General features: G+C 40.5%; 1 protein-coding gene across 4 annotated transcripts in view; it reads right to left on the bottom strand.

Annotated features, from left to right (window-relative positions):
- Window positions 1-2,115: 2,115 nt before the first annotated feature.
- Window positions 2,116-27,963, bottom strand: part of ASB5 (ankyrin repeat and SOCS box containing 5) — an 81,906-nt gene continuing 56,058 nt past the window's right edge. The window contains exons 1-7 of one of the 4 annotated variants that reach the window (XM_036110552.2): window positions 26,550-26,674; window positions 11,313-11,392; window positions 8,886-8,993; window positions 8,026-8,176; window positions 7,728-7,862; window positions 5,329-5,520; window positions 2,116-4,139 (exon numbers count right to left, since the gene is read on the bottom strand). In XM_036110552.2, the coding sequence (XP_035966445.2) occupies window positions 4,012-4,139; window positions 5,329-5,520; window positions 7,728-7,862; window positions 8,026-8,176; window positions 8,886-8,993; window positions 11,313-11,392; window positions 26,550-26,586 (831 nt within the window). In that variant the 5' untranslated portion in view covers window positions 26,587-26,674 and the 3' untranslated portion in view covers window positions 2,116-4,011. Of the gene's footprint in view, window positions 4,140-5,328; window positions 5,521-7,727; window positions 7,863-8,025; window positions 8,177-8,885; window positions 8,994-11,312; window positions 11,393-15,830; window positions 15,904-22,651; window positions 22,907-26,549; window positions 26,675-27,963 lie in introns of those variants that run through there. The other 3 variants (XM_036110546.2, XM_078069870.1, XM_078069869.1) reach the window with 3 other exon arrangements.

The following is a 27,963-nucleotide window of genomic DNA, read 5'->3' as shown; positions in this document are numbered from 1 at the left end:
AGTTTACAGTAATCCGTAGTCACCCTGTAAAATCCACCAACTTCCGCACAAACCAAATAGCCATCAAAGTCAGGAGTTGTTTTTGACTTAGCACCTGTCAGGAGAAACTTCAGAGAGCTTGCTTTGATATAAATGTTTTGTTGAACGAGAAACACACCGTCCTCAGACAGGGAGACCTGCAGCTGAACGTGAAGAGTCATTTTTTAGCTAATGGATGGTGGGAATAGGGCAATACAAGGTAGCGGAATGGAGTAGGGAGTGTTCCAGGCAGAGGGAACAACATTTGCAAAGGCAAGGAGGCAAGATGAGCTCGAGGAGAGTCAAGTCCGTTTTTCGACTTTCCTATTGTGAGCTTCCTTATGAAGGCCTTTCGTGATCTGTCCCCTGATCACTGTCTACCACTCCCTCTCTTGATGCACATGAGTCTTCCAGAGGACAGACAGTGGCCAATGCGCACTCCCACCGAATAGCGGATTTCACCGAATCTTTGGGAAGTCAGATGCCACCCCAGAAAGAAATGGAGTGGGAAGTAAGAGGCTCGTATTAACTGAATTCATCTGAAAAATGCATCTAAGAGACTGAGAAATCATTGAATTGAATGAGTAAACCCAAAGTGGTCAGATTTCACTGGGTGAAAGGGAAGCTTGAGATAAAAATGAAGTTCTACTAGGATAATAAAGTTGGCTTTTATCCACTTGAATATGTGACTTATAAAATCTGTACCTACAACGTAAGCCTCTTATACACCAAACATGTTTTGAAAAATGCATTTGAATTTTGAAATTTACTTATTAAAAGACTCCTTGAATTTGAACACACTATTCAAAATGGGAAGAAACCCATCATTTAAAAAGTGAGAAAACTGAGACCTCCAGAGCTAAAGTGATGTGTTGAAGGTCCTACAGCAGTTGGAGAGGTAAAAACTCACCTGAAGTTTCTGAATGAATTTCCTGCCATCAGTGCTGAAAAAATCTGAGGATGGTCATTTAGGTTTCTAAGAGAGAGGGCAGGCCTTAAAATAAACTAATTGTAAATGATAATAAGAATAAAAAAGTAGAGGGCGCCTGGATGGCTCAGTCAGGTAAGCATCTGACTCTTGATTTCGGCTCAGGTCATGATCTCAGGGTCCTGGGATCGAGTCCCATATCGTGCTCCGGGCTCAGCAGGGAGCCTGCTTCTCCCTCTCCCCCTGCTGTGCTCTCTCTCTGTCTGACAAGTAAATAAATAAAATCTTAAAAAAAAAGAAGAAGAAAAAGTAGAAAAATTAGAGTAAAAAAGTGAGAATAATCCGAGGAAGAGAGAATTTGTAAAGTCAGATAGATAGATAACCACAGTCATTTGGGTTCTGGGCCATCACAGAGCGAGGAACACAATGAGTACCTGTGGACCTTCTATTCCCAAGGGGCTATCAATTCACACTGTGTTTCTGTTTACTTCTTTGGAAACATCAAATATACTCTGTGGTTAAAACAATAATTGAAATGAAATACTTTCTCCTACAAAATAAATGTTTCAGTAAAGCCTTGCTACAATGATTATTTCACTGCATTTCTTTAATCTCAAGTCAAATAGTTTGGTTTGGCTTGGTCTTTCCCTTTGTGGAATTTTGTCCTTGGATCTTTGTGTGTGTATCTGTGTGTATGTATATAAATGTGTGTGTGTGTAATATATATATATATCTTATATCTTATATATGTATATATAAGATATATATATCTTATATCTTATATATAATATACACACACACACACATATAATAAGATCTGGATTAGGAGACCTTCAAGGTATCTATTTCAATGTGCACAACTCTACACCTAATGACCATTATACAATGATTTGAAAACTGGAGGAAGGGCACCTGGGTGGCTCAGTCGTTAAGCATCTACCTTCGGCTCAGGTCATGATCCCAGGGTCCTGGGATCGAGCCCCACGTCGGGCTCCCTGCCCGGCGGGAAGCCTGCTTCTCCCTCTCCCACTCCCCCTGTTTGTGTTCCCTCTCTTGCTGTCTCTCTCTCTGTGTCAAATAAATATATAAATCTTGAAAACTGGAGGAGAAAAAATTAGAGCAATTGAATCTTATTTTCCATTACCTTCAATTAGAAAATCAAATACTAATTAGGAGAGAAAAAAGAAAAGGTGTTTTATTCCAGGGAAAATAGTCACACTTTAATATATTAACAAACAGATGATATATTTAAATTAGAACACTTCTTTGATAAGACAATCATACTCAAGCAAAGATACAAGATACCAGAATACTAAAAATTTAAGGTGTCCATTTTAATTTTAATATTTGGTATTTACTTCTCTTATTGGTACCTTACACTCTAAGGGTTGAATTATATTTCCTTACACTCTAAGACTACCTCTAGCTCAGGGAAAATACTAGCAGAAACCTGTTTTACTAGAAGAACAGTTTGATACCTAATTATATGTAATGAGTTTACTCTATAATAAAGAAATGCACATTATTCATGAGGACATTTCAGATTTGTTAGGCTGGGATATTCAGTAAAATAGACTCATAAAACTCTCTAGCCCCATAGAAGACATTTTTTTTTAACAAACCCGCTACAGCTTTACTTCTATTTTTGAAAATTTAAACATGATTTTTAAAAAAGGTAATCTTAGTGACTTTGGGGTTACATTCAAAATAGTTTGATTTCCCATGGGTCTCCAAAAGTCAGCCAAGAACTAAGGAGAAAGGAAAATAGGCCCCTGGGTTATTAAAATCGTGGTCAAAATATTTTATCAAAATTTGATAAATTTATAAAGCTCATCAAAATATTTTCTACTTCACACAGTTGTGAGTATCCAGATTATTTTATTTCTTAGTCCACAACAGACTCAAATCTTGTCTAAATTACAAAGGAGGCACAAAATTTGTTTCATTATGGTTTCTACTGCATTGAAGTACAGCTAAAGCAGAAGACAAAAAACACAGTCTGAACCCTTGCAGAGGACACTACTTTGTACCCCGACACTCCCTTCCTAATACAGTCTACACCGAAGCCTTGCTTTGTGTAAGAAGGACTGGAAACAGCACTAGTAAGGTCTATGTATGGGGTAAATTTTATAAGGTCTCTAAGTTTGCTAAGTGGCACCCCCTCTTTCTTTTCTTTGAAAACCCCATAATTTAAGATTTTCATCTTCCGTTTTCCACAGCCTTGGACTGCCCTGATCCTGGAGCGTGACCCAGAGGCCTCTTTATCCATTGGGTATGAAGTTCAATTTCTTCGGTCCAGGCCCCACCAGCTAGCGACAGTTTCTGAGGCGGAAGAAGGCTGGAGTCTATGTACAAAAGCACTGAAGAGAGACCCTCAGAGGCTACCCTGGAGAAGGAGGAGGTCTTAAAAAATCTTAGCAGGGGTATAATGTTCCAACCATCTCAGGATGAGACAGAGGGAGCTATAACCAGAGTCCCACCACTTTCTGGAATGGGGACATTGAAGGTGGTGAAGTGACTAGTGAGATCTTTGCAGGGAAGGGGCAAGTTATCTTTTCTTCATGAACTGATCATTATAACAACAGGTGCACATTCAATATAGTGGGTTTCCTGAATGACAGCCATCTTTATTTCAAAAAGGATATTAGTTGTTATTTTCTAAACCATATGCATATTTTGCATTATATGAAAACTACAGAGAGATAATCAATTACAGTGGCTAACACTTAAAAGTTAATGCATTATTTGAAGAATGGAGTTCACATTTTTCTTTTTCACTTTAAAAAGACATGAAATGGAGATTTCCCTTCTTTCCCCCCCTGAATCCAAAAGGGTACATGGTAATGACTAATAACATATAGGGATGTTAAATATGCTATAGTCCAAAAAACAGTAAAAATGCAGAAAACAGTAGTACTCACTAGTACACTTAAAATTTAAATTCACCTCTTCCCTGGGTCCCCCCATTCACTTACACTCTATCGTTAGCGTAATTTAATATAAAATATACACTATGCAGATGAAATCGAAATGAGTTTGAAAGCATTCAGAATTCTTTTACTGCCTTATCGATACTGTAAGAAGTTCTGCAACAATGTTGGCAGCTGGAGCTGTGGGATGAGGTGCAATCTGGGTCTTCCTATGTAGTTTCGGATACAGAGTCGGCAAAGTTGGCAAAGGGTGCTTGGAGTAGCTACAAAAGACAAGAAAGTATTTGTTAATTAACATCGAAATGGGTTTTTATATGCTAAAAGATGCATGAAATCAACCATAAATAAGCTACAGTGCTTTCAAGCAAACTAGGGCAGGATGACCACTATACCAGGGGCATTTGCAAAAGCATTTATATTGCTGTTATTTACAAGCTTTTATTATTATTGTGGTATATTCCATATGGGTTCTTTAAAAAAAGATTGATTTATTTATTAGAAAGCGAGAGCACGCATGGGAGGGAGGGGCCGAGGGAGAAGGGGAGAGAGAGAATCTCAAGCAGACTCCCCACTGAGTGTGGAGCCTGATGCGGGGCTGGATCTCATGACTCTGATATCACAACCCTGAGATCTTGACCTGAGCCGAGGCCAAAAGTCAGACGCTTAACCCACTGAGCCACCCAGGGGCCCCTGTATGTGGGTTCTTTAAAACATTAACATCTTCAGGCTTATGATACTGTTGTTGCATTTAAAACCTCAGAAATAAATTCTGCTTTTCAAAGAAGATAGAACTCAAAAGCCTCAGGAAGTGTTAGGCACTAAAGGGGGAAATTTTAAGTTATATTTTTTTTCTCAAATTAGGTTGACTAGTTAAGCCAAAATGAATTTTACTATAGTGTCTGAACCAGGCTTAAGAAATTCTACTTTGGTGGTGTCTGGCTGGCTCTGTTGGAAGAGTATGCAACCATTGATCTTGGGATTGTGAGTTCGAGATCCACATTGGATATAGAGATTACTTAAATAAATAAAACTTAAAAAAAGGGGAGAGAGATTCTGTTTTAGAATAACAAAAGTCTTAGGTGTGAAAATATTTCCTGACTCCGTTTCTACAACATATCAAAGAAGCTGCATGCCCTCAGAAAATGGGACATGTTTCCAACTATTTATGAGCAGACATTAAACAGAATTATATATTATATATTGTCAAAACAAACCGAACCTATTTAAGTTAACCAAATGAATATGAAGTTTAGGTAAGGTGAAAAAAAGAAAATTAAGATCATGGTGGTATCTTCTTTATAGATAGAACCTAAGTTAAAAAATTATCTGCTTTCACACAAAGTATTTTAAATGTTATGCCATTATCAGTTTATATGCAAACAAAAAGATTTTCAGTTTTGTCTATTTCAAGCAAATGTATTTTTGTGTTTTTAAATGCGCACGTATCCTTACCTTCTTGTTGAAGCAATAACCTTTCCACCAAACTGCTAGAAGTAGCTACATCTACAGGTCGCAGAAGCTCTGTGTTTTTGGCATTGATATCTGCTCCAAATTCTAGCAGTAAGTTTACAATTTCCGTGCTGGACTGTTGGGCGGCAGCGTGTAATGGAGTGTCCCAATATTTGCCTTTTTGTACATCAGCGCCTGCATGTAAATAGGGAATGATGATAAATACAAACAGAAACTGTTAGACCAGTCAGTTACCTCAGTGCAGGCAGAAAGGTGTAACACCAAGAGGACCTCACTTCTGTCTGTAATGAGTTATTTCTCTTTAATATACATAATATATATATATATACACACACACAGATATTAAATCTTAAAACTTGGTACATCTGGGTAGAGAGTACACATGCTTATGTTCTCTAATATTTTTTTTCTCTATGCTTGAAAAATCCCAAAATACACAATATTTTTAAACTTTTTTAAGTCCCCAAAGTAATCCTATTAACTAGTATTATAAACAGTATTATAAACAATTAGGTTCGTTCACATCTGTTTTCATCATAATTAATATTTCTTAGGATTGTTATTAATGCTCTTCTTCTTTTCATTTATTTTGAGGCAATAGAGCTCTTTTTGTTTCCTGGATAATTCACGAATCTAAATGTGTGAGCTATTTAGGTAAAATGAATATAGATTTTCCTGTCACTTCTCACTCATATAGTGTAAATCAATAAATATATAAAGGCATTGAGTTTCTTTAAGTAAAAAGGCACACTGTATTTCTACATGCCAAGTAAATTTTTTAAAAAATCTTACATTAAAAAAAAAACCTTATCTGTTAAATTATTTATTATTGCATAGTTATTTTTTCTTAGTGTGAGCCCTGGCACGTGGTGATCATTCAGTGCATGTGCAACAAATAAATACTGTGTAATACTGGAAAGAATAATAACCTCATTTTCCAGTACATAAGTGGTCAGGACACCAAGAAGTATCTATCAGTAAAAATGCATAAGTCCTTTCAACTCTGTTTTCTGATACTATCAGTAAAACTAATGATGTTTACAAGAAGCAGTACATTTTAAGAGTCCCTTTAGGCCTTCCTGCTACTTTCAAATCTCAATAGATGTAATTGTTTTCATATTTTTTAACAAATATAAAATGTTCAGTGAAAGAATGATAGTCCATAACAAAATCTCCATAGAGAAAGCATAAACTCTGTTGGTTATGTCAATTTTATGGGAGAACAGAGCCTGATAATAACAATCAGTCCACAATTACTAACAGCACTTTCTCAGTATCTTTTTTACCCAATATAAAATATTTGGTGGAAAGAATAACATTCACAGCAAAGTAAAAAAAAAAAAAAAAAAGGCAATAAAGAATAAACTCTTCTGGTTATACAAATTCATGAGAGATCACAGCCAGAAAATAACAATGTGTCAATGATGAGTAGCAGAGGTCACGTTTAAGACTCTTACTAGATGTAATAGGAGTGAACTAGCAGAGCAGAAACTGCCTACAAGAAGCTTATAATTTAGCTAAGATAATGTGAGTAACACAGGAAGAGGTTACTAAAACTGTCAGTGTATATCAGAGGCCAAATGATTCCATAAACAGTAAAGAGCCTAGAAATCCATTTACTCATTTTACACATATTTTAGGTCCCTACTACGTGAGAGGCACTGTGGTAGGGAAAGGAGATGATGGGGGAAAGGACTTCATCCACATCCTTAGAAAAGCTCCCATTCCTATAGTGGGAGAGGCCACTATGGTCTCAAAAGATTAGGACAAGTTTCTCAGGAGGCTAAAGCTGAACCTTGGGGAACTGATACGTTTCAAGTAAGAGGAAAAGACCAATAGGTCTATTTTGGTAAATGGGACAGGACAAAGTCTGGGAAAGCACATGAGTTCTTACGATTGGTAGAAGATAAGGTAGCTAGGCAGTTACTATCCCTAAAATTTATTTTGATGGATTTATTCATGGATAGATATATATTTGGTGACATTATATTCAACCTTGTGGTTTTAAATTTTATGACCTTTGTAAGTAGGGCTTTTGGACTTGTGGGGTGAAGTAGAGTTATCTAGAATGCAGTTCTTTTATTATTGGTTATATACTTACACGGGGCAATGCTTAGAATAAGAACATTTTTTTTTTTAAGTAACCTCTACACCCAGCGTGGAGCCCAATGCAGGGCTTGAACTCTAGACCCTGAGATCAAAACCTGAGCTGAGATCAAGAGATCAAGAGACAGACGCTTAACTGACTGAGCCACCCAGGTGCCCCAAGAACACTTTTAGCAATGAGATATCTTTATACAGATTATTTAGAGAAATAAATAGGGACCTGAATCATTGCTTGTGTGTATGGGCAGAATGGGAGATGTTTTAAGGAAAATTACCAGCATAAAGAAGCTTCCGGATACAGTGGAACTGCTGCGACATACAAGCCACATAAAGAGGAGTTCCCAAATGAGGAATGTCTTGGTCAACGTCTATGCCCCAGGATATCAGTATTTCTAGGCATTCATGATGACCTGCCAACACAAGGTAGCAATGAGTTTACTCTTCTTCAGTGCCCATCCCCTTGCACCTCACCACATGCTGTTCCCGGCAGTGACTCACTGGAAGAAAAATGGAGCACTGCACGTTGCTAAAGGAACTTCCTCTACTTGTCACTGACTCCGATAACTACGTTACCTTTACTGGCGGCCTCGTGGGTGGGAGAAGGAAGACACGACTCCAGCTGGGGTTTGGCACCATATTCCAAAAGAAGTTCCGTACAGCTAGTGCTGCCTTGTGAGCATGCATTGAATAATGGAGTCACTCCATCTATTGTGATTGCATTTACCTAAACCAAACCAAAGTTTGAGACTGAGATTCACAGTCCCGCGTGATTAAGTGCGAGGCATTTAAAACAGTTATACGATCCAACAGAAATCATTGGGAAAATGTGTGCAGTAAATATGACCAAGTATATTTAGCTCCTACACATCAATAAGCAAATCTTTTAAAAGCCAAGAGAGAAACAGAAATATGATGTGGTAGGTAATTTGCAAGAGTGGGCATGCAGCTAGTAAATGTCATGAAAATAAATATATACTCCAGAATCAAATACACAAAAACTGATTCAATGGTTAGGTGCCTTTCACTTAGGAAAACAAGTCCACAAATGCAATGTTGACAAAAGTTGTGATCAGGTAGGTCATCTTGCTGGTGGCAATGTGAATTAGTGAACTTAGAAATTCTCTGAGAATTCATCTAAAGAAAATCATCCAAAAGACGGGCAAACATTATAGGCATAAAGAGGTCCACCCATTGCTGTTTAAAATCACGAAAGCAGGATATAACTCAGAGAATATTCTATATTATTATGCAGCATACTAGCCATTTTTGCAATGATTGGAAATCCTTCTTAGAGTGCACTGAGAGGACTGAAGCAATGTGACTTTTATTCTGCTATTTTTGAAAACTACTAAGAAGGAAAGAAAAGCAAAATGAGAACTTTGTTCCATTCTCTTAGTAGGTGTGAAATTATTAATGGTTTCATGGGTACCTACATTAGCTCCAGCTTCCAGTAGAGTTCTGGCGCACGCCACATGGTCTCCGAGGCAGGCTTCGTGCAAGGGGGTGATATGGTCTATAGTTACTGCATTTACATTATAACCCTAAAAATGACATGAGTCATTTTGAAAGGTGAGCAAAAAGTTATATGAAATCATCTTTACAAATGTGATATACAAGTGATATACAAGATCAAAGACTCTCAGGAAATCAGGTTTAAGTTCAGCACGAGAGGCCAATTCTGATGCCATAGAGTCAATCAATTGTCAAAACTCCTCATTATTGTAATACCACCATTTCTAAACCCCAGAGTGCCTTAAGTATTTTGTTGAAGAGACTGTGAATGTTTTCTTTAAATTCTGCTTAACTTTCTTTGGTCTTTATGGATTGTTTGATTGTTATTGTTGTTTTGTTTTTTGTTTTGTAGAACTAAAGATTATTTATAGGCTGGATCACTTGTTTTTTTTTTTTTTAAGATTTTATTTATTTGATAGAGAGAGACACAGTGAGAGAGGGAACACAAGCAGGGGGAGTGGGAGAGGGAGAAGCAGGCTTCCCGCCGAGCAGGGAGCCCGATGTGGAGCTCGAACCCAGGACGCTGGGACCATGACCTGAGCCAAAGGCAGACGCGTAACGACTGAGCCACCCAGGCGCCCCATGGATCACTTGTTTTGACTGGGGCTGTAACATTACAGGTCAGTCCAGACGGGGGGGGGGGAATACTCTAAATTGTAGTAAGCTGCTTTGTGAATTTTTGTCACTAGATAGGAGTGACAAAGGTCTATACTAGGTTGAGAGCTCTGATTATGAAGTCATTTACACTTGGGTTTGAAGCCCTGTTCCATAATGCAGTAATTATTTTAATTTGGATGAGTACATTAAACTTTAAATGTTAGGGTCATCATGGGGATTAAATGACATGACGCATGTATAGCAATTATTGTTACAGTGTTGAGCATATGGAGAGCGTCCCGCTTTATTTTATTATCCATTCAAAACCAAATAAACACTTTAAACATCCTTATTTCAGTTAAACTAATGATATCAGGCTAAAATAATGAAATCTCATTAGGACATGAGACTCTGCTTTCTTGCTATTTTTGACAACTCACTATCTATTGACAATCATACTAAGCACTATAATAGGAAGATTTCTGCGGCTGAATCCCCATAACATATTAAGGATTACCGTGGTTTGTAATACCTGGATGGACAGGAGGAATCTTAAAATGAAGGCAAGAAAATGGCCACGCCAAATCTTGGTCACTAACAAGCGGCAACTTTTTAGATCCCTTCAGTTATCCTTTCAAAGATTTCGAATTGTCTAGCCAGCAGTCAGACTCGGGGAGCTCATTCCTAAGTGCCACACCCTCGGGTGACCATCTGCGAAGGTCCAGATTCCCTTTCACTTCGGGCTTTGGCAGCCTCAGACTCTTCCTGTCTGGTGTGGCAATGGATATGAGATACATGTCGAAAAATATCCTAGGACTGCTCTCCTCTCAAAGAACTGCATGACTCTTTCAGTAGGGGGTGGGGAGCGAGGGGTTACCTTTAGAAATTACTGACTTTTTTTTTTTTTTTTCCCAAGTGGTGAGCAAACAAAATGGCCGCATGGTTATCATGGAACTGGAGAGCCCTAAAGGAGCATCTGCTCCTACGTGTTCCCTTTCTAGATAAGAAAATGAAGGTCAGCTATGTTGCGATTCACTCTAAGTACCAGCCTGGAGTCCAGGTGCCTTGAGTCCCAGGGCAGCACCACCTTTCCTTCCCCGTCAGCCATCTGAGAACATCCCTTTCTCCCTGATACTGCGAAGGACTAGGACAATGACTTCCAGATCTGGGTGTAGATTTGAATCACATTGGAAATTTAAAAAAATGCACAGGCCAAGCCAGAGTCCTTTCCATTCAGGTAAGGCATCTCTGCTTTTCTCTGATGAGTCTGAGGAAGAGGTGGGTGGAGAAATGATTGTTCTGTCCCGTCCGTGGGCAATTCCCCACCACATGTTACCGATTAATGTAAAAAAGATTGCTTAGACATCTGCTCTGATGATCCCTTTTTGGCTCTTTTATGACTAAAACTTCCTTTGCAATTAGCTGCCCACATTGTATAGAGTTAAGCATTTCGAAGTGCTTAATGAAAAATATGTACATCCAATTAACTTCTTGCTGAACTAGGTCTATCAGGGAACAAGTATACCGTATGAGAAGCTTGAACTATTGAGACATAAGATTATACCAAAATATTTATAAAGACATTTCAAAGATAAATGGGAACTAGGGACCTGACTGATATAGGGGTTAAAACAAAAAAACTGGTGACATTTACTAGGCAGCTTTCTTATTTTTGAGTTGATTACTTTTGAAAATTAATGTGCTGTGCTCACAGGAAAGGGGCATATTTCAAGCCATAAGTAATATTTTACCTGTGATAACAATGTTCGCAGAGCGAGAAGACGACCTTGACTTGCTGCTTCATGCAGTGGTGACCGATCTGCCCAGGAACCTGGTGGAAAAGAAAGAGAAGATCTGTGAGTCATCTGTTTTAACCCTAACAGATACAATCAGTTCCTGTGAACACTCTTCAGAGTCCGGGTTCAACAAGGTGATCAAGATACCTGTACCACATTACCAGGAAATCTGATTCTTGTCTAAAGGATCCAGACTGGCAGTTTCCAAACACAGAGGGTTATAACGCATGTTCTGGAACTGACCTATCCCAGAACTCCTGGGCCTTTTGAACTATCCTCCAAAGAAGGGAAGGATTAAAGTCGCTTGATATGCCACAAAAATATGTGTTTCACTCTTTCAGGGCACTTTTAGCAGGGCTAGCAGCTGGAACACCCACTCTCTACATTCCATGCCCGCCCTGCTTGTCCCCTCTTCTCTCTGCACCCCCAGACTGCCCTGCCCTTACAGTTTGCCCTAGGGTATAAGGGGGCTGCAGCAGGTTGCCAAAGGAGACTGAGTAGCTGTTCCCTAAGTCCTGAACTGTGGAACAAGCCGGGCGGGCCCTAAAAAGGGGTGTCACAGGTTGGGAGGAGCAGACTGTCGTCAGCGTTGGAAACGGTCTTGAAAAGTGCTAAGGGCTCACTCAGGGCTCACTGATTCTCCATGTACCAGTGGCCAGTGGATGATGGTACTGTCCCCTCAACCCCATGCCCTGATGAAAAAGGCACTGACCTGCCATGTCCCCCCAAGTTCCCCCTCTTTACATGCCTTTTGCACCCCTCCCATTTGAAAAATCAGTGCCCTCCCATGTGGAACCCCCCCCTTTCCTTCTCTCCCCCTGTGGTCTGCCCTGGAGGTTTTATATGATACTGGGTGGGTGCACAGTGATTTTCTTGTAATTCAAACAGGATCAGCACAGTTGATTCTATATAATGGACTTGAGATCATGTTGGAGGTTTTTAATGTGATTAAACATGCAAACTATGCAAATCAGAAAAACATTAATTTAAAGGGTATCAATGGCTGATACACTGAAGTAAGGCTGACTAGGGAGAAAATCTTCCCGACGTAATGGGATTATGTTTGCTAGTATCTGTCTTCTTATCTTCTACCTCTTCCTCCTGTTTTGGATCCCTGAGACGCAATAAATAAAGATAATTTTTAAAAACCCTGCTAATCAGTCCGAGTGCAATTTCAATAAAGTCACTTAGCTGTTAGAAACATAAATTTTATGAAAAGTATGTCTAAAGCTTCTTAAATAGGTCAGGAAAATTAGTGGAAACATGGTAAGGAGTCGTACTTTAGAAACCACTTCATTGCTCCTGTGTTTTCATACCTTTGAAAAAGCCTACACGTAGACCTAGGCTTCTACACTGTGGTCTTACAGAAGAACTTTGCCAAAGCACCTTAAGGGAGATCCAAGCGATCTCACTGAATAAACTGTGGGTCACACACGTATCACAGGATTAATGAAACGCCCAAGGGAACCTGGTGGAGAGGGAAGAAGTCAACTGCCAATCATCCATGTATTTTTTTAATATCCAGTGATATCATGGGATGTTGTGGAAGCTACAAATCCTAAGGGCAGGGGCCAGACCTTCTCTTCTCCTTACTGTACCAGTAGGTGGGCCAAATGGCGATGACTACGTGCACGACAACCGCGCCGGCGCGCTGAGCATTCTCTCATTTCCTTCTCACCCACACTCAAGTATACAGTTGTTCGTTCTATTCTAAAGCTGAGGAAGGAGAGCCAAAAGGAGCGAAATCATTTAGGAGAGTCACATAATCTAACTAGAGTTGGCCCTCCTAGCTATGACACTGCAGTTTTCCTGTCCATCCTCCATGATTTCTTGCTTATTCGAAAGGATTAGCAAGCCAGACATCCAATTCTTTGAGCTCTCCACTGAAAGAAGAGCTACTGTTATTGGCTCTGGGGTATTCTTGCCTTCCAGTATGTGGCACTCCTATTATATAGTAAAAAGAGAATTGAAATAATGCACACCAGTAAACATTTGTTGATAAGATCACATTTGGTGACAAAGCAATAATTCTTAAGAAAGTGGAACATGATTTCTTACTAAAGAAAGTGCAAAACATCCTAAGTAATGTTATTTGGGGGAACAACCATGTTTCAATTTCAGCTTCTAAGATGAAATTTGATGCTTTAAAAATCATACACATCTGTTTGTTTTATCATTAAACAACTTGACTGCAAAGTGAAACTCTGGAGGACTTCGAATATAGTATCGATTTTATTGTTAATACTTAAATAAGAAAATTATAATATTAACTTTCTAAAGAGATCACATAAGTTCAGCTTACTCAGCAGAGCAGTAGTAAATTAATAAAGTTAAACTAACCAATGCTTAAATATATGAATTTAAATAATCATTTGTAGTATTTGTAATGATCATGTTTTCCCTCTTGTATAACGACTTGATAAATTTCATTACCTTCATTTATCTCTAAAAGATAGATGTTGAATCACTTGATGCCAAATCATGATTGCTGCCTGTTCTTTCATTGCCACTAGCTAAAGGGCAATTGACCAGATGTTGGGATTGGGAAAAGCTTAGAGAAATGGTCTTTTGGATCCATTTTGGGCTTATTTCTATCTGGTATATTTATGAAGACCTTTAAGGGGCAGCAAAGCTAACAGTATTTGCAGCCAATGGGAACTCTTCTGCATACAAATGTGTTTCCCCATCAAAAATATTATATTAGACTTCTGAACAATTTCAGCATTGCTTGCTTCACAAAGAAAGGAAAAAAAGAAAAGGAAAAGGGTCATTTAGAAAACAGACCACAGAAGGAGCAAAATAAAGAAATGTGAGTATTTCAATGTAGTGCCCCATACCCCAGCCACCACGTTTCCTCTCAGAGTGTCCTGCAGCTCCTTGTCCCACTGTCCCACAGCTTTCTGACCTACTGACATTTTCTTCATCACCAAGCCTGAGGCCTATGACGATGGGAAGAAAAAAGGCTGAAGGCAATGTGTATTTGCTGTTATTTCTATTAACATGACCCCCAATGGCAAGACAGAGGAGTTAAATGTCACAGTAATCTGCAGGAAACCCCCTTGTGGGGGTGTCTGTGACAAAACCACTGGAAATCGGCAATGTTGGCTGAGGAATCCCTTGGCCCATCAGGCAGGGACAAAGGGTATGAGAGTGCACTGCCCTGTTGTTTCCTGGGATGAACTCAGCTCAGCACACGTGCATGGGACCCCTGCTGTCTGTCATTCCTTCAAGAACGGGGCGGGGGGAGGGGGTGAGGGGCAGGAGACTGAGGGGAAGAGTTTATGGGGCTGGAGCTCAGCAGCTCAGGAGGGGAAAGACTGAGGAGCCAGGCAGGCCAGGATCTATCTGCGTCCCAGTTTAGGACAGTGGCTTCCAGGAAGTCACCTAACTTTTCCCCAAAAAATGGGACAAGCACCGACAACAATTAGACAGGACTGAGGGGGGGACTGGAAATAAGCTGGTGAAGTGCCTGCTTTATAAATGCACAATAGATAATAACCTAGTATCTTTGCTAAGCAAACTGGTAAATAGGAGAGATTTTAATATGAATCTTATGGAACCCTCTTTTTTCTCCAAAACTAGAGAAACTCAAGCCATAAATAGCAGCAGCTATTGACTAAAATGATTTTCACTGCTATCAGTTTAATTAAACTAAATAAAGCAGCTGAGTGACTTATAAATGCATTTAAGCCAACAATCAACATCTGCTGCTGTGTTTTTCTTTCCCAAGTAAGCTACAGGAAATAAAGATATGTCCATCTATTGAAGGAGTGACCAATAGTACATGCCTGGACTCAACGCAAAAGGCTTTTTGTTTGTTTGAACTCTGCTCACTTAACTCCCAAGCAACCCCACCTCACTGGCTTCCTTGTAAGGCCGTAGAAGATTCTCTGAAATTAATCCAGTAACAGGTGAGAATCAAAGGATACTAGATCAAATTCTAGCTCCTGTTTTGAACTGAGTCTTCACCCCGCCCTATTCCTTCCCTTCAAAATCTGAAGTTCGGCAACTGCAAATTTCTATTCAAATGTGTTCAATATAAAATCTCTTACCTTTCAATATGGATATGTTTTATATTAGAAAGATTTATAAGCTTTCTCAAAACCAAGCAAAATTATACATATCTTCAGAGATAGCAGTTCAGTAAATTTACAATCTTGTCAAACTTTAACGGGGTAGCTCAGATTTTTTTAAATGTCCAGTTTAACTCTTGAGGATAAGCTATTCACAGTGACAACTGTTTTGCAAAACACCTGTAACTTTCCCCATGCTAATCGAATGCCTACTAGGAAGGTCTCGCTGTGGCTGCACAAGAGCTGACTTGACTATATTTAGAAACACCACCAGTCCCCAGACATCTGGTATATAATTTACAGGGAACGCGCCTGCCCCGTTCTGTAAACAACACATTGCTAGAGTAAAAACAGTCACTTTCTTAGCTAATACGCAGTTTGGTAAGTGTCTATACCATACCTAAATCACCATCTCCCCATGGCACTTCAAGCCAGCCACTGTTGAGGTAAATCCGACTCATATCTTTTAGTTTTAATCAGCATTAAAAAAAAAAGTCGCTTGTCATTTGCTAGTTCCATTCGGCCATTTTAAGGAGCTTTAAGCTCCTTGTAACATGACCTTTCACCTCCAAAAGCAAATACAGCTTGTGAAAATCTGATTTATTTTCAAAATTGCCTTTCCTTATTGATTGTTCCTCTTTGACAAATTGCTTATCCTAACATAGTTTTCCTTACACTATGTGCCTTGCAATAAAATCAGAGTATTGCAATTACAGCTCTGCGCAGAGCTATGATGAAACCAATTTATTTTTTAGAAAGTCTTTTCCTGGCTCTCCTTCTTAGTCCCAAGCACAGAAGTAGGCAGTAGACTCCTTCCAGAGCTAACCTCAAAGTGGTGCAGAGGGTTGAGTTTGGGTCACACCCACTTTCCTCGGTCCCAAAAGAGGAAAGTCAGGACACTTATCTCAGACAGGAAATTATAAAGAGAGGTGGGAAGCAATGGCATCTTCATATAGGAATCAGTACCAAATATTAATGCATTTTATAGCTCCCTTTGCCATAAAGCATTAAATCAACAATGTTCTTCCTAATGGCGATGGATTTACCATGAAGCCAATGAAACTCAAGTTCAGGACCCCTCCATTGCACAGACACTTTCTAAGACTCTGTAATTTCATGTTATTTTGCTTAAAGAAGATCCCAAAATGCAGATAAGCTTCAGGCTCAACATCTGGCCCATCCCTATGCACAGGTTTGCAAAATAATTAAAAATCACCAGGCATTTACTGACCTTGACTGTGTATTTTTCTGTTTAACCACATTAACAGAGCCACACAGACCCATGAGGGCATGCTTGACAAGGAGGGAAGTAACATGCTGTTAAAACCAGTCCCTTCCAAGCTTGAGACTGCCCTTTCTTTCCATTCCTGTTGCCTTTCTGGAAGTTTCCTTACAAAAATCTAGTCCAGATTTGAAACCACCAGCTGTGCCTAGGGAACTTCAGGTATAAATGGCGAGTTGCATGGGTATGTGACTTACTCTAATTGATCTCTTGTTCACGGTCTAGGATCCCTTCATTGTCTCCTAAGAAGATAGTGTCTGGCCCCCAACAGAAAAAAACAATAGGTAAGTGAAAAAAGTGCTGGGGTTGATCTAAAAAAAAAAGACAAAATTTCCAACAAAGTGAAGACAATGGATTCCCCTATGATATCCACGAATATCCAAAATCAAGAGAGAAAGAGATTTTAAGACCCTCTTCAGGTAACAGTGCTGCTCTTGGAAGAGACTACTCAGTCATCCCAATTAACTGTCACTGGTCCCTGGGACTGTGGACAGAGCACGCTGGAAGTCTTCAGATGGATCTGAGTTCAAATTCCAGCACAGATACTAGTTGTGTGAACTTGGTAGTGATTTAACCTCTTGAACATCAGTTTTCTCAGCCATGAAGGGAAGGATAAGTCTATGTACATCACAGGGTTATAGTGAACGTGGAGTACTTAGCATAGTACCAAACGCATCGGAGAAACATGACAACACAATCGAAATTCCATTTTAGACAATTATTTCCATGTACCTGCCCCATGAGCTTTTGATTACCTCTTCCAAACAGGAGGTAGAACAACTTAATTATTTGAGATTATGAGGTTTTAGCTCATCGTCTTCCTCTTGTCTATATCTCTGTAGGAGATATAAGTAGATAGGGAATGGTCAAAATTTAGGGACAATGATCTCATCCATATGGATAGCCCTCCAATCTATAGCTCTTCCCTGGCCTCTCCCACAAAGTTTACTGCCAATTTTAAAATTTACACCCAGATATTTTGCTGGCCTCTCGATACATTTCTGAAACCAAACACATCATCTTTCTCTCAAAACCAGTTATTTCTTTTTGCTTCTCTTTTGCTTTAAACAATACCATTCCCTCTGTCACCTGGCACTAATAGTATGGTCTTAAATTTAAGCACGATAATTTTCCAGGAAACTTCATATGTGTTGACTCTTTCGTGTGCTTCTTTGCGAGGTCATAGTTATTGCCTGGGTACTTCTCGTTCAGTGGATCTTCATCATCCCAAGTGGAGTCCTAGCATCTATCTGCACTCACTCTTAGGGGGATCTCTTCTAGTCCCATTGATAGAAATATTATCCCATGTTGATTAGCCCAACTTTATTTCTCCAGACTAGCTCTCGCCTGTAAGTTTCAGACTTGAATTGCCAGCTGGCCCTTCAGTTTCTCCACTTGGGTATTTAAATAGGCAATTCAAGCTCACATGGAAAAAACAGAACACATGCTGTGCTCCTCTTAGATCTCCTCCCTATCCGCACCTGGCACATCCACCCATCCAGGGCTCCATGTAATCCTCCATTTCCATTTCTCACACCCCACAGGCAAACTTCAGTGGGTCTCCTGCCACTACCATTCAAATGCAGTCCAGCCTTTGACTACTGTCTCCCTAACCTCCACAGCCGCTACCCTAGTGCAGGCCACCCGTTACCCTCACCTGACTTGTTGCAAAAGTCTGCTGACTGGTCTATGTGTTTCCACTTGAGCCCTTCCAACAGTCCATTGTAACCACAGGTGCCAAAAAGATCCTTTTTAGGTCAGAAAGAAACCAGTGGGTTCCTCTCTTACCCAGAGGAAAATTCAAAGTCCTTGTCACGACCTCCAAGGGTCTCCAGGCTCCTCTCTGATCTCAGGTTCTACCTTGGACCTCTTCCATCAGCCACGGTGGCCTCCTTGCTTCTCAAACACATTAGATGTACTTCCGTTCACTCTGCCCGCACTGCGTCTTTCTGAGAGATGCACGTGGCTTTCTCTCTGTCTTCTGTTCTTCCCCGGCATGCCACTTTATCGGACATGCCCTTCCTTGACCACCTTATAGGAAAGAGTCCTTCTAGTCCTGTTTTTTGTTCTCTTTACTCTGCCTTTTTTTTCCCCCCGACCACTGATTGCTGCTAGAATGTAAGATTTTGGAAAGTAGGACTTGGTATATTTTGTTCATTAGTGTGTCCCCAAGACCTAGCACGTGAATAATGTTCATTGTCTGATGAATCAATGTTCAAAATCTCATGAGTTGTAGAGATGCTCTAGAGCCTGGGTGCTCTGCTCCTAAATTCATGGGCTCTCACATTGTGCCAAGCCTCTGGCCTTCCCCATCACTGAGCCCTAAGAGTATTTCCTTAAAGCGGGAATCTTGGCCCTCACATTCATCCACTATGTATTCATTTATTAAACACTTATGGTGATCTACGAGGGCAATTTTCACCCTCCTAGATGCCAGAGATACACAAAGATGGATGAAGTATGGTTTACTTCCTTTTGAATTCAATTTGGACTATACCCTCCCTGAATGGTTTTCCTGACTCCCATCTTTATCCCACCATTCTGAATACTGCCACTGAACTGAACTTCCAAAAGCATCTAGAGTTCCAGCCAGCCCGTACAGTGCCTTTAGGAAAATGAGAAAAGGCATCCGTTTCCATAGCAGCCTGGCTGCACGTGCTCAGCTTGCACAATTGCACATGGCTGCCCCAAAAACACCTCTGGAATCTTGTTGCTCTCCCGCCCAAAAACTTCAATGGCTCGCCACGGAGTACAGTCATCCGAGAATAAAAGATTATCTACAATGTGGATTAGACCTTCCATTTTTATGTTCCATTACTTGCCTTCACACACTTGCTTCAATTAAACTGGACTGTTGTATATATTTCCCCATTTTTTTTTCTTTTTTCCATATCATCTTCCCCCTGCTCCATTCTTTTTTTTAAAAGATTTTATTTATTTAATTAATTAATTAATTTATTTATTTATTTATTTGAGAGAGAGTGCATGAGGGCAAGTGCAGGGGCACGGGGCAGAGGGACAGAGAAGCGGACTCCCCTCTGAGCATGAGCCCCACGCAGGGCTCGATCTCAGGACCCTGAGATCACAGCCTGAGCAGAAACCAAGAGTCCCTCCCTCAACCGACTGCGTCACCCAGGAGCCCCACAATTCTCCTTCTTTTGTTGCAGAGTCATCTATTGGTTGGATCTGCCTCGCTGGTTTACCTGCTCTGCTCACAGGGGCTTAGGAGGTCCAGACAGCAGAAGCGGCTCGAAGATAGCTTCCCTTATGTGGAGAGTTAGACCCCTGGTTGGGAGAAGGTACGTTGGTAGGGTGAGGAGAAGCCAGCGAAGAGAAAGAAGGATGAAGAGGTGGGAGGGAAGTGTGAGAGAGGAGGGGCAAAGGAACAGAGGGAGGGAGAGGCAGAGAGCAATAGAGATGGTTTTCAATGCTGATCCTGAGGCACGGCAAGAGCCTAAGTCCATGCTTTGACCCCGCCCGGGGGGAGGTGATAGGACCGAGGAAGAAGTGGGCTGTAGGCATTGTGTCCCCACCTTCAGGACAAAGTTGCATGCTTTAAGTTTGACATGGGGGCCACAGATTTGCTGAATTTGTTTCAAGGGATAAATGGGCTTGGCCAGCAGATGGACTGAAGGTCGGAGGCGCCTCCCTACTGCGCTAGCATTCAGCTCCCACTTCTGCGCAAAACTGAAGAGGAGGAAAGGGAGAAGGGACATTATTAAAAAGATAACGTTCCCAGTCAGCCCGAGGGATGGGAGCTTGAGGCCAGATTTAATTTGGAAGGTCCTCTTTTGACCATGACAATTTTCAGAGTCAGATTCTTTCTCACCAAACTAGATGGGTTTTTCCCTGACATCCTTCCAGAGGCCAGCTCAGAAGTGTTCTTCTCAGCTCCGTATGAGTGAGTGCGTCGTCTCTGGCCTTCCTGGGTTGCCAGGACCAATGCTGCAAACTTGGATTCTCTGAAATCAGAGTCTCACTCACCACTGCTCCACAGTGGGCTCTTCCTGCTTCCTCGGCTATAGTCAAGTCCATGTTCATAAGAACTCTGTCTGAGAAGTCATGTGGAGCTGGGGAGTAGGGTTCACAATGGGCTGTGGAGGAAGGCATATCTGGACGGGACATCTGACTATCAGCATTTGCTATTGCAGCTTGGTTGCAAGTTTCAATTGCTAAATCTGTTTTCTCATCTATAAAATGGGGGCAATAATATCTACATTTTCTAGTTGTTATAAGGGTTAAATCGACCTGTGTTAGAAATGTTTGACCCAAAGTATGTCCTTAATAGAACCCTGACTGTTATTTCCATTGTACTGAGATTCAGTGTTGTGGGCTGAACTGTGTCCCCCTAAAATTCATATGTTGAAACCCTAGTGCCCGATGTGATGATATGAGGAGGTGGGGCCTTGGAGAGGTGCTTACGCCGTGAGTGGAGCCCTCATGAATGGGATCGGTGCCCTCATAAAAGTGGCTCCCAAGATCCCAGCCCCTCCACCACGCGAGGGTACCATGAGAAAGTGCCAGCAATGAGCCAGGATGAGGGCCCTCATAAGAGCATGACCTTGCTGGCACCTTGATCTTGGGCTTCCAGCCTCCAGAGCTGTGAGAAATACATTTATTTATAAGCTGCCCAGTCTGTGGTATTTTGTTATAACAGCACAAATAGACTAAGATAGGATTATTTTGTCTGCCACCAAATTCCTATGTTAAACCCCTAATACCCAATGTGACTCTATTTGGAGATACGGCTTTTAGGAGGTAATTAAGGTTAAGCAAGGCCATGAGGATGGGGCCCTAATCTGATAGAGTTGGTGGACTTATTTTTTTTTTTTTAAAGATTTTATTTATTTATTTGAGAGAGAGAATGAGATAGAGAGAGCATGAGAGGGGGGAGGGTCAGAGGGAGAAGCAGACTCCCCGCTGAGCGGGGAGCCCGATGCGGGACTCGATCCCAGGACTCCAGAATCATGACCTGAGCCGAAGGCAGTTGCTTAACCAACTGAGCCACCCAGGCGCCCCTAGAGTTAGTGGACTTAAAAAAGAGAAAGAGACAGATCTCTTTCTCTACAAACACGTGCCAAGAAAAGACCATGTGAGCCTACGGTGGGAAGGTGGCCATCTATAAGCCAGGAAGAGAACTCTCACCAAAGCCTATGTGGCAGCTTTGATCTTAGACCTGAGGTCTCCAAAACTGTGACAAAATTAATTTCTATTGTTTAAGCACCCAGTCTCTGGTACTTTATGGCGGCCCAAGAAGACTAAGACAGAGATTAAATGCTTTGCCTCAAGTCAAAATCAATAACCAATAAAGCCAGGAAGCAAACTCAGTCCTTTTGAATGTTCAGCGAAACTTTACTAGTCTCTCTGCAACCCCAGAGCGCGCGTGGTGTATTTAGGGGGCTGTTAATCCGAAAGCAGTCCGTAATACTTAAAAATAAACTTATTAAACAAACTAAGAGTTGCCTTCTAAAAATGAAAAGAACTGTGGAACTGTTGCCTACATTTTCATATAATAGTATGTATATTTGAAATCGTAGCAACAATAGCTGTGTTTTCTTGGCCAGTTATAAGAGTGGGACATTAACCAGGACAATAAATACATTGTAAAACACAAAAAACCATGATGTTTTCCAAATACAATCATTCCATTTGGTTGTGTATATCCTTCCCATTTTTTTTTTTCTAAATACCCATTTTTTAATCAAGAAGTGGAAAGGTCAACAACGCAGAGACTAAGATTGTACCGCGGTCTTTCACATATGCTCATAAAAAGGAGTCCACAGATGCATTCTCCATACACCAAACAGTGAGAAGAGCGTACTCCTTTGCCACGCCATCCATTTACGTTTCAGAACCCACATTCTGGAAAGCACCCCCAGTTTAAAGTTAGTATTTGCCAAAAACAGGTCACTATAGTTTATTTCAGGACACCGACTAACCTTGACTGGTCAGAATACCCCAGCTAGCTTTTCGTTCAGAAGAACATTCTTCTACACTCGCTATCCTTCTTTTCGTGAGGATCTGCTTTACGCAGTGCCCGTCAGCAGCGGTGTCTGCGGGCATAGCGGGGCTGATGTTTCTGTCTGCGACAACCAGGTGTCATAGGGAAAATGCTCTAGCCGGAAGAAATACCAGCGACTGCATTTCTAGCTACGTTTTCCTCCCCCTCGGACTTTCACAAAGATTCCTGTGTGCTTAACTGGAGAGGGGCCGGGACACTGAGCTCTATTCAGAAGCGTTTGCGGTTGGGAAGGAGCGGGTGGGGGATGGGCCAGAAGTGCAGCAGGATTTTCTATTTTTAAAGTGGAGACTCAGCTGCAGCCGGAAGTATTTAACTGTTTGCACGGTACAGAAAGGAAAAAATGTGTAAAACTGCATTTCCTACTCGGAAACAGAATAGACACGAACTCTATACTTAAAATTGGAAAGCCGATTTGAATTATGTACAAATCAGTCCCTTGTAAAATTGCCCCTGGAAAACCGGTGCGGACAACGTTACAGCCAGAGAGCTCAGAGATGGGTCACTAGGGAGCCTGTCTTCTTCATCCCCGGGAAGAAATAGTGAATGTGCATTAACCTCAGCTGGCAGGTAGCTCTTGTTCGTTTGGTAAGAATCTAAGTTTAGAATTGGCTTCCATAAAAAATCACAGTCCTGTTATTTACATAGGCCCAGCTCACTATTGTGATTCTTCTGGAGGTCATTTCTAGGCCAGAGGGCGTCAGTGGTCAATTTAAGTACAACGGAGAGTGTTCACCCTAAAAGGCAGAGCAAAGAGACAGGAAAAACCACATGTGTGCCTGGCACGTAAAGTTGAACGAGGTATGATGGCCATGACCGAGTGGACAGCAGTGACTGGTCCATGGTAGGTCTCCAAGGATTAACTGAGCCGGGGGTGAGGTTACACGGTATTAACATACCCAGCTCTGTCTTGATGAGAAATGGTCACGGATTCCATTCTCTGTCTTTACCTTTTTATCACTATTTTTAGGCTCTATTTTCCACTGGTATTTACAGAAAAAAAAAATTATTGGCCTATTGCCTTCATATAACAAACCGGGTAAAAACAAAACCATTTTGTGAGTAAAGTTATTTCCCGTGCATGACCTTATTCAGAGTTGCTGCCATATTCCATTGCCAGTATTTACCTCAAAATTATCACTGATGGATACCACTATCTTTTCTTTATCTTTAATTAAGCTTTAATCCTACAAACTATATGACTTGGCACAAGCAGCTTAATGACACGTAGATGTCCTCTTCTGCAAAATGAAGAACTTGCATAAGATTACTGTCTTCTGGCTCTAACATTCTTTGATTCGGATTCTATGACTCACATACAAAGGGCGAGGTGGCACGTGAGCTGTAAGCATATTCTATGGCCACAAAGGAGGCCAGACTTTCCCAGGAAAGCTGGACCAGCTCAGCTGGGGCAGCTCGTACAGGGGGCACGTTCCTAGGCATTAGCAAAGGCCGAAGGGTCGTCAATGAGGGGCTTATTCAGTCCACTCTATTTCCATGTCCAGTTGTCAGTGACCATATGCTCTTTGTCCCCAGGTGGTTCCCATACAGGGAGGTGTATGCTAATCTACACAAGGCACACTGTAAAAGTAAATACTAATTTTTGTTTTAAAAAAAACTCCAATTTTAAGCTTCTGACTTTTTGGCTTTCTACTTTCCATTCATGGTTGTAAGATAAATATAGGATGCTTCATTGTAAGAATTGGGACAATTTTTGTTCTTAAAAAGTTTTGGACACCAGATATTGTAATTATTTCTATGACAGTCCCCTCCACTGGGTTGGGTACTCGGAGTACACACATCCGTGATATCACGGATCTACCACACTGCACCTCTTAAATAGTGGGCTCTCAAAAAAAAAGAAAAAAAGTTAAAGTGTAATTTGAATATGGAATTCCAAAGAATCCTTCAATACTTCAAGAGGGTTTTATGTAGTCCATGGGGGTAATACATTTCCAGTGCAGTGGGGCGAAAAAAAGCCATTGGATTTCATCGTAACTACGTACTTAGTTAAGTGAGATATGTGCTGGCCTGAAGAATACAAGATAATTCACATAAATAATCAAGTGGACTCAGGAAATAACAATTACTTCTTTCAAAAATTTTAGGTGCATCCAAAGCAAAATAATTTTAAAAAATGATTCCAGGAAATTGAAGGAAAATGTTGTTACAATTGATTTACTGGAAAAGACAAGGAACAAAATATTAAATCTATGGAGTAGCTCAACTGTATGATTTCATTAAAAAAATGCATAGTGAAGTGAATGTGTTTGGGACCAAATCATTCAAATACTGGATATCTGAGATTGTATAAATATGAACACACTACGAAATATCTGGATATAAAGAAGAACCTAGCATCTTTCCTTGTGTCAGTGCAAAAGTGGATTCGGTAAGTGGCAGGGTATCACTGGGCCCTGTGAGGAGGCAGAAGTTTTAGAGCAAACCAGTATTAGAAAAAATACTCCAGGAAATAATAAAAATGATATTCCATAGAAGATAATGGACTCTGAAGGATTATGTCTCAGAAAAAGCATCTGAAATACACTGTAGATTAGAGATGACATACTATTACTACCCACAAAGGCTAAAATAAAATTTTACACCTTTTAGGCAGGATATGGGAAATGAAACGGGGCCATTCTATTCCCATTTTAATCAACGCTAATGTGTCTGAAAACTCGGGAACCTAAGTTTGGGCTGGTTGCCAATCCTCAGTGAGAAAGTGCTGTGAAGGCTGGAAAAGTTTCAAAGAAGGACACTGGAAACCATCCAAGAGCTAAAGGCACTTCTAGAGGAGAGCAATCTTAATACTTGAGAAATTTCAAAATGGAAAGTTGAAATCTAAGAGGGATATGCTAGAAAGAAATCTATGTAATTATGCGATGCACTGTTAGGAGTGAGTACACATTTTCAAGAAATTCTGAAAAACTAGAGAGTTGGATCCACTTCTGACAGTTTTCAAATTACGTGTGGGACACAAACGTACACTCTTTTTTTTTTTTTTTTGGTTTACACAACCAATCACAAACTTTAGGAGCTCATTGCTTCCAAAAGGCCGTGTTGAGCTACCACCTGAATCTTCAGAAACAGATCAAGATGGAGAGACTCCAGCTCGGATCCGGGTTGGCAGTTTCCCCCCCGCCTTATGACAATGGAATATTCTAAACATGTACACTATCCACCACCCAGTTCAACATTTACCAATTCACAACTCGTCTTGTTCATCTTCAACCCACCCACAGCGCTCCCTACCCCACTCCTGGGATTATTTTGAAGCAAACCTCATTATATCATTTGACCCATAAATATTTCAGTATATACCTCTAAAAAGATGAGGATTCCCTGCAATCGTAACTATAGTACCATAATCACACAAAAGCAGTAATTCCATATATCATCAAACACACGTGGATAATTTTTATTTTCTGAAGAGCAGCCTAGTTCATAAACTGCCTTCTAGAATAATACCTACATTGATCATGTTTAGATTTTTTCTTTAATTTTATTTTATTATGTTATGTTAATCACCATATATTACATCATTAGTTTTTGATGTAGTGTTCCATGATTCATTGTTTGCGTATAACACCCAGTGCTCCATTCAATACGTGTCCTCTTTAATACCCATCACCAGGCTTTATCTTAGGGCAAAAGTCTGTGATCTCTCCGTTTTCTAAAATTTTTTAAAAAAAATGTAAGATTCCCATCCTTAAAAAAAAAAAAAGTTTCTTTTCTCTAAAGTACCAATGACTCACTAAGTGCAAGATAAAAACTTCACCTTAAATCATCACAAGATACGTTAGATTGCCTTGTACCTGCTAGTGCCAAATTTCCACCCTTGTACAGCCGCATCTGGAACGGGCCATTGTTCAGCTCTGGGAGGCCGCCTTGCTGTGGGCGTCTCTGCCAGGCCCCACACACATGGAGCTCAAGACCGTCATCCCTGAGCCCCACTCTCGTTGCTCCATTTTACTGTTTATTCTATTTTATGTAAACATGGGTACCTAAATCTGTTGGCCTAGGGATGGGGAGTGAGGGCAGAGGAGGTCTGAGGGCAGGCCTGACCTTGGGGAAAAGCAGAGTGATTGTTATCTAACAGTGAACCTTTGTCAGAGGGTCATTCATTTCTCCTCTGAAGGTTGCTGGGAAACCTACAGTGACATCTTGTGGTCCCAGATCGCTCCTCTCTTAGTTGGAACGGAGGGGTTAGGAAAGGCCCCAGGGGTCTGAGAAATCACAGAGAATATACGGTCAGGATCCTCACAAAACCGCATGGATCACAGCACTGAATAACCACAGTGAGGGATACTTTATGAGCTGCTGTGGGCAAGGCTTTGAGAATAAATGTTAGGTAAGGAGGCTCTTTCAATATTATCAACTTGTTGTGGGATGATTTTTTTAAAAAGCAGAAGCATAATATAAAATCCAGTTAAATGTAGTTTGAAGTAACAAAATTATATGCTTGCATACAGCATATTTTTTATGGTAGATCTTGAAACAGATAGGTAAGGGGTTCTGTTGAAGAAAATGTACTTGTCCCCATCGTCCAGGACCCTTCACAATGCAGAGTAAGTCTCTTTTAGCGGTCATGTAAGGGTGATTTCTACCATACATATTTGTTAATATCGAGAGTTAAAGTCTTCTCAAAATGTTTAAAATATCTTTTTCAACATTATAATATAAAAGATGTCTCTGAATCTGGGATTTTTTTTTACTACACCAAAAGATGTAAATGATTTTTCAAAAAGACACAAATAACCCCCATAGGTAGAATGAAAATAATAAAATACAATTTAAATTCAAAATCCCTAAATGTTTAAACCATGAGAGACTAGCATAAACACTAATGACTAGAGTATGTTAATTTCTAGTTGTGTTCATCACAAGTAAGGTGATGAAATGTCATTTATTCATGCCTTCATTCACCCATTCACTCAGTATTTCTTAGATGTCTACTGGGTGTTATGTCCTGGGTACACAGAGATGAAAGGACAGTTGCTGTCCACTTGAACCTTACGTTCCAGGTAGGCATTTCAGAATTGGCATGTGTCTCCATTACTGTCCAAGAAACGTCTGTACGTCTGGGAATCAAGAGCTCTTAGACTCATGACAAACTTGGAAATTCCCATAGCTAACTTGCAGGGATGCTCCTTAAGAAGCATCCACAAAATATCTGATTTACATATAAGTTTCATTGAAGTTTCATAAACTGTAAGCAGTAAGTAGCGC

The sequence above is a fragment of the Halichoerus grypus genome, chromosome 3 (genome assembly GCF_964656455.1).
Source record: "Halichoerus grypus chromosome 3, mHalGry1.hap1.1, whole genome shotgun sequence".
In the NCBI taxonomy this organism is placed as follows: Eukaryota; Metazoa; Chordata; class Mammalia; order Carnivora; family Phocidae; genus Halichoerus; species Halichoerus grypus.
This window is presented reverse-complemented; position numbering and strand designations above follow the sequence as displayed.